Source organism: Protopterus annectens, chromosome 3.part1, assembly GCF_019279795.1.
Source record: "Protopterus annectens isolate FY-2018-M chromosome 3.part1, PAN1.0, whole genome shotgun sequence".
Classification (NCBI taxonomy): Eukaryota; Metazoa; Chordata; order Ceratodontiformes; family Protopteridae; genus Protopterus; species Protopterus annectens.
Window position 1 is genome coordinate 406,351,136 of NC_056732.1, and position 13,815 is coordinate 406,364,950.

A 13,815-nucleotide genomic window follows, 5' to 3' on the forward strand; every position below is an offset into this window, starting at 1 on the left:
ATGTCTGGCCTTCCCCATGCTTAAATTATCTTTGTAAAAACTTGAGGCTGCAACTTCCATTCGTATGGATCTGTCATATTTCTGCTCAGTTGTCTGCCAGCATCTTTTCCTTGCCTGGCAGGAACTGTGCTTGAAGTTGGATTTGTAATTCCAGAGCCATGTTCCAAAGAGACATGGCTAGCCTGCATAGGGGATATGAATGGGTTCCTCCCTGTTTGTTTATGTACCACATCACTGTGGTGTTGTCTCTCCTTATCAATAGCTGGCCTGGATGCAGTATGTCTTTGAAAGCCATAATACCATTTATCACTGCTAGCATTTCCTTTTGATTGATGTGTAGGTGCTTTTCTTTTTATGACCATTTGCCCTGAATGCACTGATCTGTCATGTGCGCCCCCCAGGCGTAGTCCGAGGCGTCTGTTGTGATGACTTGATTTGCTTGAGGCTTGCAGAATGGGAGACCTATGTTTCTTTGGCATGCTTGAGCCCACCACAGAAGTTCCTTTTGAAGACATGGAATCAGTGGTATAATTGTTTCCAAACTGTGGCTGTGTTGAGACCATAAGTTTTTTAGGTACCACTGAAGTTTCCTCATATGCAACTTTGCACATGGGATTAGCAGGATGCAAGATGCCATGAATCCCAGAGCCTGCAGGATTTTCCTTGCAGTCAGCCTGGTGGAGGTTGCCAGTTTTCTGAAGTATTGAGTTAGTTGCCCTTGTTTCTCTGGCGTGAGGTAGGCCATCTGGGTGTTTGTATTCAAGCTGGCACCCAGGAAAATTATTGTTTGAGAGGGTATTAGTCTTGATTTCTTTTTGTTGACTGTGTATCCCAGAGAATTCAACAACATTATTACAAACACCAGGTGGTTCAGAAGTATGCGTTTGCAGTCCGCTTGGATCAGGCAGTCGTCCAAATATGGGTATATTTGTATCCCTTGAAGTCTGCAGAAGGCAATTACTGGTGCCAGGCATTTCGTGAACACTCTGGGCGCAGTAGATAAGCCAAAGGGCAATGCAGAGAATTGATAATGGGTTGAACCTGCAAGAAATCTGAGGTATCTTCTGCAATCTTGTCTGATTGGGACATGCAGGTATGCCTCCTTGAGGTCCAATGTTACCAGCCAAAACTCCTTGCCCAGCATGGGAAGAAGCTGCTGTAATGTGAGCATCTTGAATTTTGGTACGAGTAAATATGTGTTTAGGATGGATAGGTCCAAAATAGGTCTCCAATCTTTGCCCTTCCTTGGTACCAGGAATAGTCTGGAATAAAAACCTTGACCCTGTTCTTGTGCAGGTACCTCTTGAATAGCTTTCATGTCCATGAGATCTGGAATTTGTTTTTGTGCCTCTGCCCTTTGATTGTGTGGCAGGTTTGGCATGCCTTGCATTTTTGGAAGGGTGTGAAAGTGGAATCTGTAGCCTCTGTCTATAATGTCCAGGATCCATTTGTCTTTTGTGACAGTATGCCAATTTTTCGAAAATAATGCCAGTTTTCCGCCTAAAGGTGCTGCCATTTGAGCCTTGCTTGGCATGCAAAGGGGAAAGTCATTGGTTCTGCTTTCTGAATGGCTGAGAACTATCCTCACCACCTCTTGGTGTAGGTGCTTGCCATTGTCTGCCTCTAAATGATCCTTGAGATTGCCCTCTACCCCTCTGGCGCCTGTATCTACCTCTTTGAGGTCTGTCCGTGGCTGGAAAGGACCAATTTTTTGAAGGCAAATTTCTACTGAAAAGTGGAGGTTGTACATGTAGGAAATCTTACACTGTTTGCATTGATTTTGCCTTTTCCTCCATTTTCTTTAATACCTCCTCAGCTTTAACACCAAACAATACATCTTTTTGAAGAGGGGCATCTAGTAATTTAGCTTTGACATGATCTGGTAAGGTTTGCTCTTTGAGCCAAGCATATCTACGTATGACTGATCCTGTAACAGCAGCTCTACATGAGGCCTCTAAAGCATCAAAACCACATTGCAAGGTATGTTTACCCACTTGCTCTGCATTATGCAACAAATCCTGCAACTCCTTCAAGTCTGGTTGTTCAGGTTGTGACATTTTGCTTTTCAACTGAGATAACAAAAACTGTTGATACTTTAACATATGGAACTGACACAGTTTAATGCCCTCATGGTTAAGGTGACCGAGGTGTATACCTTTTCCCCCCACCTTTCTAAAGCTCTGGAATCTCTCTCTGAAGGTAATGGATTTTTGGCAGTGGAGGCCTTAATTCCCTTGGGACCCTATGAAATAGTTTCTGGGTCAGCCGCATGGCTTTTGTATAGGAATTGGTGTGAATCAGGAACCTGGTAATACCGGTCAGGCTTGACTGGAGCTGGAGGTAAAGAGTCTGGGTTAAGGCTGGCCTCTGAATACACATCATCTAGTATGTCTAAGACAGGAGGTATAGCCAGAGGCCTGTGCTGAGGGAGCAAGAGGAAATCCCCGAGCCTTTTCTTGGAGTCTGCGTACTCTTGGTCTTCCCAGTGGAAGTGTTCCCTCAAGGTATGCAAGGTTTTCCCAAAAGAGTAATCCTCAGGGGGGGGAGACAGAGGGAATGGACTCCTCTGCATCAGAATCTTCAAAAGGGGAGTATGAATGTTCCTGGTCCTCAGAATGCTCTGAAGTAATGGAGGCCTGGTCCGAGGAAGGGTATTCTTCCTCCACTCTGGGCCTTTTGTCCGAGGGGGGTTGAGAACCCCTGATAAGAGTAATCAAATCCTCAGCCATTTTGAGCATTTTTTTTTTTTTAATGTAATTAAACTTTTTGCCAAAATAGTGTTGAGCGAACTCCGCCCGACGCTTAATCGTGCGTCTGTTGAATGTAGCACAAAAACGACAGGCCGAGACGTCGTGGTCTGGGCGTAAGCAAGGAATGCAGAGGGAATGGAATCCTTATGCGGTATTTGCTTCCCACATGAAATGCAATTATTAACTTTGTCTGACATCGGTCTGAGGCAAGAAAAGTTTCCCTAACGGGGTACTTAGCTTTCAAGAAGTCTTCGGTTGAAAAATATTCGTAATCTCAGGAGCTGGCCGACCGGCACTTGCGAACTGCTTCTGCTTCGGGCACCGCGCGGCAAGAAAGACTGGAGAAAATGGTGTCAGCTGGTTCCTTTATACCCCTGTCGCACTGACGTCAGGAAAGAAGCGACTACAACCGACGCCGGACCTAGACTTTGGAATTCGGCCGACCGAGGACCCGCCTGATGGCAGGAAAACCCATCTGTTATGACTGCAGCTGTATGCACGATGAACATCTGGCTAGAAACACTTCACCCTCATTCAGAAACTGTTGCCCTTAATTACCGATTGAGCTCAGATGATCGGGGAGCACACTAACCCTAACAATGTCCACAAAGATGATAGTGAAAATACTTATTATCTAACTGAAGTCACACACAGACACACACAAAAATAATTTTGGTCCACGTTGCAGATTCAAGCAAATCATTACCTATAAATGTTGTTGGCACATGGACACTGGATACACACTGCCAATGCCAACCTGAACAGGTAATTTTAGTAGATAAGTCTTCTACAAATGTACTTCATTTTGTTCATCCATACTAATCTTAAGACACTTCTTGTGCTAATGTATGCCAAAACTTTCTCCAGTCTTGTTAGTCACTCAACGGCTTAGTTTTCAGTATGCTTAAGGGCAATCTGATTTCAAAATGCAATTAAATTTGCACCTGCCTCTTGGGTGGGAATGTCAAATGAAGAAAGTAGCATACCTTAAAAATCATTTGCCATATTCCATCCTCTTGTATTATTACATGCTTATTTATTGCAAACCTATCTTGTAATGGGATACATTACTTGTGTGTCTGAATAGTACAGGGTGAAAGGCTTCATGAACCAGTCCAAGTACATGGATAACAGAGTGCTGCTTGAGATGCTCTCAAACATATACAGTTATGGAAGATGTATGCATAACAAAATTTTGAACCATAAGATCTTTAAATTAAAGATTTTTTTTTACTTGGCCTGTTAATATAAACTCCAGATGCATATGATTTCCTGGCGTTATATGGACTACCCATTCTTTTAGCCACCACTCATTAAGAACTGAGAGTCAAACATCTTGCTAAAGAAGGAAAACAAACTGTACCATAATTTTTGTAACTGCGAAGTGTGATAAGCATCACCTCCCTTTCAGATAACATAGAAGATAAATCTCATTTAAACTGCATTTGCTGTACTTGTCACCTGTTACTGGATGACTCCTAACAATCCCTAATTAATGTAAACAAAACAAAAAAAAAACACTATGGATTACACAAAGGAAAATTCAACTAAAATATCTACAATTAAATTAAATTTAAATAAAATTGTCCTTCCTACCTGCATCGTTAGCATCATCCAGTTTTGGTATACCCTTGATTTTACTGTGTTTCACTGATGAACATTTCTTGTTCAGTTGAGTCTGTGCCTTAAACCTCACCCAGTTTAGGATACTTTCAACAATTCCACAGTTTGAAGCCTAAAAAAGTAGGCAACTGAAAATGAGTTTTTCTTTACTACTAATAAAATGTACACCACATCAAATGGCAGCACAAAAAAAAAACACACAACAAAGCATACAAAAAGTTAAAAGGGAAAACATAAAGGTAAAAACAAACACCAAGTGAGGAGCAAAACAGGAAGTTACTAAGAAATAAAAGTCCACTTGCAGCAAAGTGAAATAAAATGTACATGCCCTCTCAAAGACAACTCCACATTCTTAGTGAATTCTTTCAGAGTGCCCATTAAATTAAAAAAATATATTATGAAGCCATACTACTAGACACATTGTTCCATTCTGCAATATTAACTACAGTCAAAGACATTACATTTCTGCTGTAACTCAGACACTGGAAATGTTAACCAATACTGTGATAGGATCCACATGAAGTACAGTTGTATGAAGACATTCACCATAACTGTAGATGTTTAATCAGGATCAGTGTGGTAATGCATTTAAGACATATGGGAGTTTACCACCAGCAGTTAATCTTCTGGCTATACTTCAACAGTATTTGCAGTTAGCTTAAAACTAGCTTCTCTTAGTTCAAACTTAAGCCACGTGTTTGTGAGGTGATGCTCTTTGCTCAGCAGCAGTTAGCAGTGTCCTGTGTAGACGTAAAAGCCTAGAAGCTCCGTTTTTCTCCAATCAGCTGCCAGTGAAACCCTTCCAAACTTTTCTGCTGCTCTAGGAAAAACTCAGTTGACCAGTGTTATTGATCATCCTTAGCCTACACAAAGTATAGTTCACTCGTAGTATTGGTGCTGCCAGCACAGTCCTGTCAAATTAATCCATTTCCTTCCCTAACACAACATAAAGTAAGAGCCTATCATGGAAGGGCAGTTTCTCACCTCTCTGGCCAACCTGATAGACATGCACATCCTGAGGCAAAGTAGCAACTGTATCAATTATACGGACAACCACTTACTCCTCAAACATACAAAAGCTTTCTGCAAGGGATGTAGTTACATTATGAAATTGGAGGCAAGACTCTCACAAAAGGACAAATCAAATGCCAAACAGGTTGTCAGCACATACACACGTCAAACAAACCCACATATACACGGGTACTCACTAGTAACTTACCATCAGAGGTCTCCCAAACAGAAACCACAGACACATACAAGGCAAAAACCGAGAAAAGTTGACACACACACCAGTATCTCAACAAATAAGGGGTAACACCACATTTCCTAATGTATTGGTCATAGGTGACTCCATTGGGAGACACACAGACGTTCCCCTCACAGACTAGATAAGGAGCATGATATGGTTAGCTGGCTGTCAGATGCCAGGATCCATCAAGACACTCAAGTACTCAAAACTCTCAACCACAAGTACGGTATGACCCCGCAGTCCATGTGGGGGTGAATGATTTGAGACGTACCTCACTGGACAATACGAAGAGATGATGCCGCAATACAAACAAAAATGATTGACTTTAACAATCGGCTTAGATTCTTGTGTCAGTCTAAGAAGATCAAATATATGTCAGCCTGGAAAGACATGGTCAGCAGGACATGCTGCTTTGCCAGAAATATTATGTACCTGACTCCTCTAGGCTTTCGGACACCAGCAAAGGTATTAGCCACCCCTACTGTGACATTCAGGCAGTGTCAAAACAACCATCCTCCCAACTTAACAAAATTCTCTCTAGGTAAACTAAAGGAACTGCTGCTTAATTCTAGGAGTCTAAACAAGAAACTGCTCTCCCTGGAAGCATTCCTCATTTTGGAAGATGATGACATTTGTGCAGTCAGAGACACATGGTTTAAAGGAGGAGAAAGCACCCCGGCTGTGCAGGGCTACAATGCCTTCCATACATTCAGACAGCAAACTGAGCATAAAAGAACCAAAGGAGGAGGTATATCCATCTTCATTAAAGATAAGTACACCTTGAGACCGGTCAAACTGTATGACTCCTTGAGCTCCTCCATGTCCAATAAACTATAGGTAATGGCCCATTCTACATTATAGCTAGTTACAGGTCTCCCCACCATAAAACTAGAAAAGCATACCTTACACATAGACTTACTGGAGTTACTTGTTATACAACCCAACACCTTTCTCATGGGTGATTTTAATTATTCTATGATCAACTGGGGAACATACACGACCACAAACACATTGGCTTAGAGGTTCTTACACTTCGTCAATGCAAATGCTCTGGAACAGCTGGTCAGCATGTCTACAAGAGGCTGAAATGTCCAGAACATAACACTCACTAACATGGGAGAGTACTGCATCACCCCTCCCCCAAGTGATGTCCTTCCTGGTAAAAACAGACCATAAACCACTCTTCTTCAATGTAATTAAGACCAGATACCCAATTAAGCTCAAAAACTCTTAAGAAATTTTCAAAGACAAACTACCTCCTAAGTGATGGAATAAGCAGTTTAAAAGCATTCTCAAATACAAACACGGACTCCTATGCAGAGGTGTAAACCAATGCCCTGTATAACCACTTAAGCAGTTGTATAGAATCGGCTATATTTAACCTACCCCCATCCCTCAGCCTATTATCTCACGAGAGCAGGCATTCTCGGCGCTCTCCAAGGTTTTAAAAAAAAAAAAAAAACATAGCATCAGTGGGATGAGACAACAGCCTAGATTGCCTTTTAAACAACTTAAAACATGACCAAGCAGACCTACGTGGATCCCTGTTTAACTACAGCCTGCAAACTGGTTATGTTCCGGTGGAATGGAAAATAGCAACAGTAATTATAGGTTCATAGGTTGGTACTATGCTATCGGCCCTAGGGCCTATACAAGCCTAGCCATAACAATTCCCTGGCTATTTCTTCGCACAGTATTTACTTCCCTGGACCCCTGTCTAGCAGGGGGACTGATGTGACCCCTGGAGTGAATTTCCTATTTCCCATCCAATCAAGGATCCTTTTGAAGAGGGCCAAAGAGGAGCTCTGCTAGACATGTATGGGCAGTCTAATCCAGAGTCTGGGGAGTCTCTGGGTCAGGAACCTATCCTCCAGCATGTTTTGTTCATTCTGATGACATGGTTTAGATCCCAGGAGCGTGTGTCTGAGGGATTGGGATTTCTTTAAGTATAGCATGTCCAACAGCTCTGGGTTTGACATGGCCTTATATGTTAAGCAAAGATCGCCTCAAAGTAGAAGATATGCTACAGAGTATAGGTGGAGTTTTTTTTTAGACTGTCTGCATTGGGCATCTGCTTTAGGCCTGTGATTCTTTTAGTGAGTTATTTCTGCGGCCTTACCACTTGTTGCAGATATCTTGAGAGGTACACACCAAACGGGGCATTGTATTCTATAAATGGTCTAATGAGGGATGAGTACAGTGGGACAATGACCTTTCTTCTGGATGAAAAGCCCTTAGTGATGAGGTGCGCCACATAGAAGGATTTCCTGACTGTTGTGGCGATGTGGTTATCGAAGGTGAGACCACTGTCCACCTGTGTCACTAAGTCTCTTATCACACTTTCGATGTTTAGGGTACTGCCACCTATGTGGCAATTCACAGGTACATGTTTTTTCCCAAAGGGGATAACTATACATTTCTTGGCACTGAGCTTGAGCCCATGGCTCTGGCACCAAGCATCTGTTTTTGTAAGGCCCTTTTGTAGAATATCCACATCATTTGGGGATTCAATACTGGCTTCCAGTTTGCAGTCATCTGCGAACTTTGTTAGCCAGAGTCCCTTAGTGTTGGCCTGTACTTCAGAGAAAAAGATGCCAAACAAGAGCAGTCCCATGACTGAACCCTGAGGTACTTCACTTGTCAATTCTCTGGAGCTGGATTTAGAGTCTGCTACTTTTACAGTGTGGGTTCAATCAGTAAGCCAGGCGACAACCTATCGAGTGACGTAGAGATTAATGCCCAGTTTAGTAAGTTTATCTATGACTCCAGAGTGGGGGATGGTGTCAAAGGCCTTGGTGAGGTCCAGATAGGCTGTGTGGACCACCCTACCCTTGTCCATGGCTCTGGAAACTGATTCAAAGAAGTCAATCAGGTTCAGGTGACAAGATAGGCCCTTCACGAACCCAAACTGTGTAGGGTTCAGTGTTTGAAGGCTGCCAATGTCTGTTTAGAAGTTCCATGATCACATGTTCCATGGCCTTACAGAACAGGCTTGTCAGAATGATGGGGTGGTAATTCCCGGGAACCAAGGTGGATCCCCCCCCCCCCTTGTGGAGTGGGATAACTGCAGCTGTGCGCCACTCATTTGGCACGAAGCCTGAGGTGAGGCTATGATTAAACATGACACTTGGGTGAGGTGCCACTTCATTTTGTAGTTCGCATAGTACACATCCTGGGATGTCATCTGGTCCCATGGATGCTGTATTCTTGGCTTTGGAGAGTGCGTTTTTTTTTTTTTATCTGTGTGGCCGTTACTACCGGAATTTGGCAATCTTTTGGTATTCAGATGGGCCCTGTAGGGGGTGGAGTTTGCACTGAATCGATCTGCCAGGATATTGGCAATATCCTTGGGATCAGTATATTTAATGCCATTCTGTTGTAGCTCAGAGCAGATCTGAGAACTGCCATTTAGATTTTTGACAAAGCGATAGAACGCCTTGTAGTTGTCTTTGGAATATTTGGCAATTTTATTTTCGTAACTAGCTGTGGAGGATTTTGTGAGGGATCTCAGCTTCTTACAGAGTCTGGTAAGGGAGTTTTTTGCAGTCTGAGTTTTTCCTCTTTTCTGCAACACTTTCTTCCATTTGTTGTAAAGTCTGTTTATGACAAGGGACTACCAGATTGGCTTCCTTTTTCTGGAGGAGAGCGTCTTGGTTCTATTGGGATGGCACGATTCATGCATGAGTGGATGTGCTCGTGCAATGCTTTAGTGTAAGATTCAGCAGTCGAACTTTCAGTTCCCGTCAGCATGGGTGTTATGAAGTTTGTCACTTCTGACTTGAGTAGCATGAAGATGGCTTTTGAGAAGTTTTTTACAGAGGTTTCCATAATGAGGGGTGGGGGTGGGATGTGGATGTCAATGGTGATTAGCTTATGGTCAAGACCTAACCAATGAGGGGGGTGTGACCTCTGGTGTGCAGCATCGATTTCCCATGTTGGTAATGACCAGGTCAAGGATACTGAAGTCCCCTAGTGGCATTAAGGATTAGTTGATCCAGGGTGTTGGAATTTATGAATTCCAAGAACTGTTGGGCAAAGGTGTTGGTACATTTTTCCCAGTTAAAGGCAGGGCCGTTGAAATCACCCAGTATTAGGGTGTTTGGCTGTACATTAATATTTTCCAGTATGTTTAGAAAGGTGTAGTGAGAATCTTGGGGCATGGTGGGGGATCTGTAGCAAGCTACAATTTAGATTGCAGTCTTACCAAGTGTTAGTTGCACCTGAAGAATTCCAGACGCATTGTGATGGGCAACTAGCCTGGTGGTGTGAATATGGACACTCCTCCACCTTTAGTGTTTCGGTCATGGTTTGGTGGCCGAAAAGTGTGGTAAGAGTTGTAGCCTGGTTTTGCAGGGGTGCTCTCTGCAGCCTTGAACCAGATTCTCAGTTACTGCACAGATACTGATGTTCTCCATTTTAAAAAGTGTCTTGAGAGAGTGCATTTTGAGGTTTAGACTTCTAGCATTGAGTAGCATTACCTTCAGATTTTGCATGCTTGTACCTGTTACGGTGATGGTTTTGTCCTTTGAACTTTACCTTAAAAAGCACTATAGGGGTGTGGCAACAGCCTTAGCCAGTAACCTGAATACCAGGGGCGACAGATGCAGACCACCTCTGGCAAAGCATCGTGGTCTGTCGATCATGTCGTCTCAGGCAGACAGATACTGGATCCCCTTTGAATGACATCAGAAGCTTAGCCAATTGTTGAAGTCAATCAATTTGTCCTTATACAGTGATATCATTCTAGGCGAAGGGGAACCATCAACAAACTATGGGTATTATAGGCCCCATAAGCCTAACTAGCCTCATCTGCTAGGCCATGGAAAGAATCACTATGGACATAGGTAATTTCTAAATTCTTGACGCAACCCAGTTCCGACTCTTAAAGGTAGATCATGCCTGTTAAACATGGCTGATTTAATTGAGAAATGCACCAAGGCCCTGGATAAAGGAAAGATGGTGCAAACAACTGATCTTGAACTAGCCAAGATATCTGACACAATCCCCCCACTCAGGTATTATACAGCAACACTCACAGATAGGAATTAAACATTACAAGAAGGGTACCTCCAAGTGGCCCACCAACAGGAGATATACTGTCAAACTGGATGACTTCACCTCTAGCAAAAAACTAGTCATCAGTGGTGTGTCACAGGGTTCTGTGCTGGGTGCCTTACTGTTTGGAATTTATTTCACAGATGTCCAGTCAAACTTGGACAGCCTGCGGCTGACCAAGTTCACTGAGAACTGCAAACTGGGAGCAATCATGGAATCCCCAAACAATGTTATATATTGCAGACAGGGTTACTGCAAAAAAAAGCTTACTGCCAAAGCAACAGATTGAGGCTAAATGCAGAAACATACATTATTCCATTTAAGAAAGACATCCCTGCTAATTATATTATAGACAGCAGCTCCTAAGTGTAGACTTAGTGGTATGTGATCTAGGTACTCAGGTTGATTGCACCCTGAACTTTGACCATCACATATCCACAGTAGTAAGGAAATCCTTCGATGTGCCACATCTTAAAAAGTAAAGGCAATGCATTCAGATCTAAGGATGTTATGCTTCCATTACACTCAGCTATCACCAGACCAATTATAGAGTACAGTTCTCCCTTTTGCATGTACCTCACCATACACCTGGAACAATTGGAAGAGACCAGAGGTTTCTCAGCAAGAAATTACAGGGTTCACAAAACAAGTCTTACAAGGAAAGACTGAAAGCCCTGTCCTGTATTCTACTTCCTACAGGTTGTTAAAGGGTGACCGTGCCTGGCATATAGGGCAGTCTCTGACTCGGCCCTGATGGAATTGCTATACATTCGTAAATCAAACAGCATGAAGGTCCTGCACCAAGGATTTTAACTTGGCCTCTAATATGAACAGGTCATGCTGGACGGCGAGCTAAATCTCCCAGAGACTGCCACTTTTCTGGAATAGGCTTCTAATTCATGTGAAACAAAGCCCCTCACTGACCCTCTTCAAATACAAACTAGATAGTACAGTTGTGTACACTTACCATAAATGTAGATATTTGAGTGTATTCACTGTTGCAGTCACCACACTTGGGGTATCTGCCCGCAAGAAGCCCTCAGTCGGCCAGAATACCAGAGAATTAGAATTTCTGCGTCAGTTGCTGTAAATCCAGGTCTGACGTCAGGTCGTCAGAGGTATAAAACCAGGCAGCTGACACCATTACATCACTTTTTCTTGCCGCAAATGTCAGGAGGCCACCAACAGGGAGCTAAGCTATGGTGGAAAAATCTCAACCAGTAAAAAGAATACCCCAGCAAGGGGTGAGCAGTATACACACAGAGGAGAGAAATAGAGAAAAAGAGGGCTGGAGGGAGGGAGAAAGTACAGTTTTGTACCTACCATATATGTAGATGTTCGAGTGTAAACACTGCTGCAGTCATTACACTTGGGTTATCCTGCCGTCAGGCGGTTCCCCATTCGGCCTGAGTTCCAAAGTCTTGGTCAGGCGTCGGTTGCTGTCACCTCCTCCCTGACATCCGTGCAAAATACAGTTGTGTACACTTACCATAAATGTAGATGTTCGAGTGTCTTCACTGTTGCAGTCATGACTGTAGGGTTCTCCCCCTGCAGGCAGGCAGTCCTCGGTCGGCCAGAATCCCAAAGTCTGGGTCCGGCATCGGCTGTTCAGCCATGCTGCCTGATGTCAGAGCGCCAGGAGTACAAAGCTGACAGCCGACGCCATGTTCTCCAGTTTTTCTTGCCCCATATGTCAGGAGTTCCAAAATGAGTAAGATCCCATACCCTTTGCAAATACACCTCAGAAGAAGGGTGAAAAAAGGAACCACATAAAAGAAAAAATAAGAGGGGACAGGAGGGAGGGAAACCCAGACTGCAACAGTGAAGACACTCGAACATCTACATTTATGGTAAGTGTACACAACTGTACTATGTTCATCGTGTTTCACTGTTGCAGTCTTGACTGTAGGGTTGAATCCCAAAGCAGAATAAAAGGGAGGTGGTCATAAAGCAGAGGGGGGGGGGGCGGCTAAAAGGCCCTGCAAGACTGCAGAAGCAAAGCCTGCCCTAGACTTAGAGTAAAGAGGTAGATTGTAGTGCTTAGAAAAAGTATGCACTGAACTCCAAGTTGCAGCTTCCAAAATGTCCTTAGTAGGAACTCCTCTGAGGAAGGCAGCTGAAGTGGCAGCAGCTCTGGTAGAGTGAGTCCTTATAGTCCCTGGGATTTGCTTTCCATTGTGTGAATAGCAAAATCTGATTCCATGAGCAATCCATTTGGAAATGGTCTGTCTTGAAATGGCTTTACCTTGGGAACTTGAAGCATAAGAAACAAACAATTGCTCTGATTTCCTGATGTCCTTGGTTCTGTCCAGGTAAAAAATAGAAGTTATGTCCTTACCATAACGTTCCATGTGGAGTGTTCATCTCGCCTTTGTTCTTACACATGGGTTCGGAGCCGATCCTCGGCTCCGTGCCGGCCTCTTGCAAGCTCTGCATCGAGAAGAAGCTCGAGACAATCTAATACCCACAATCCCCCTCTGCCTTTACCTCAGATCTAGTTTGCAAGCAAACCAATCTATATAATAGCACATTCATGCCATACACCTATACATATATAAACAGACACATATAAAGTATATGTGTATACCAACTATGTACACAGAATAATGACAGTAGCAAAAAAATGCTTCTGGCCAGGCATCAAAGAACGTTCTTCCTAAGGGTGGGAGGGTGGGACTGTAAGAACAAAGGCGAGATGAACACTCCACATGGAACGTTATGGTAAGGACATAACTTCTATATGTGATAGTGTTCAATCTCGCCGTTTGTTCTTACACATGGGTAGCGTCCCTAGCTCCTTGATCCTGAGGAACTCACGGGAGGACGTTCTTGAGCACAGTGGAACCAAAGGTTGCCCTGTCCCTAGAGACCTTGTCTACTTTATAATGAGAAATAAATGTATGTGGCTTAGACCAGGTAGCAGCTGCACAAATAGCATCTAGAGGTAGGCGAGCTGCATGAGCCAAAGACGTAGATATTGATCTTGTGGAATGTCCTTTGGGTTTGTGTAAAAGGGGTTGATTTGCAGAATCGTAGACAGATTATACAATCCGTTAACCACTTAGAAAGAGTTCTTTTGGTAACTGCCAGTCCTTTCCTGCTATCAGCAAAAGCTACAAAGAGTTGATCTGTTTTCCT

General features: G+C 43.4%; 1 protein-coding gene across 1 annotated transcript in view; it reads right to left on the reverse strand.

Moving 5' to 3' along the window:
* The window catches only part of TOP2B (DNA topoisomerase II beta), a gene marked incomplete in the record, with an annotated part of 2,991,925 nt that overhangs the window by 2,059,879 nt on the left and 918,231 nt on the right, over positions 1–13,815 (reverse strand). The window contains 1 exon segment of the mRNA XM_044066877.1: positions 4,347–4,485. Within this exon segment, the coding sequence (XP_043922812.1) occupies positions 4,347–4,485 (139 nt within the window).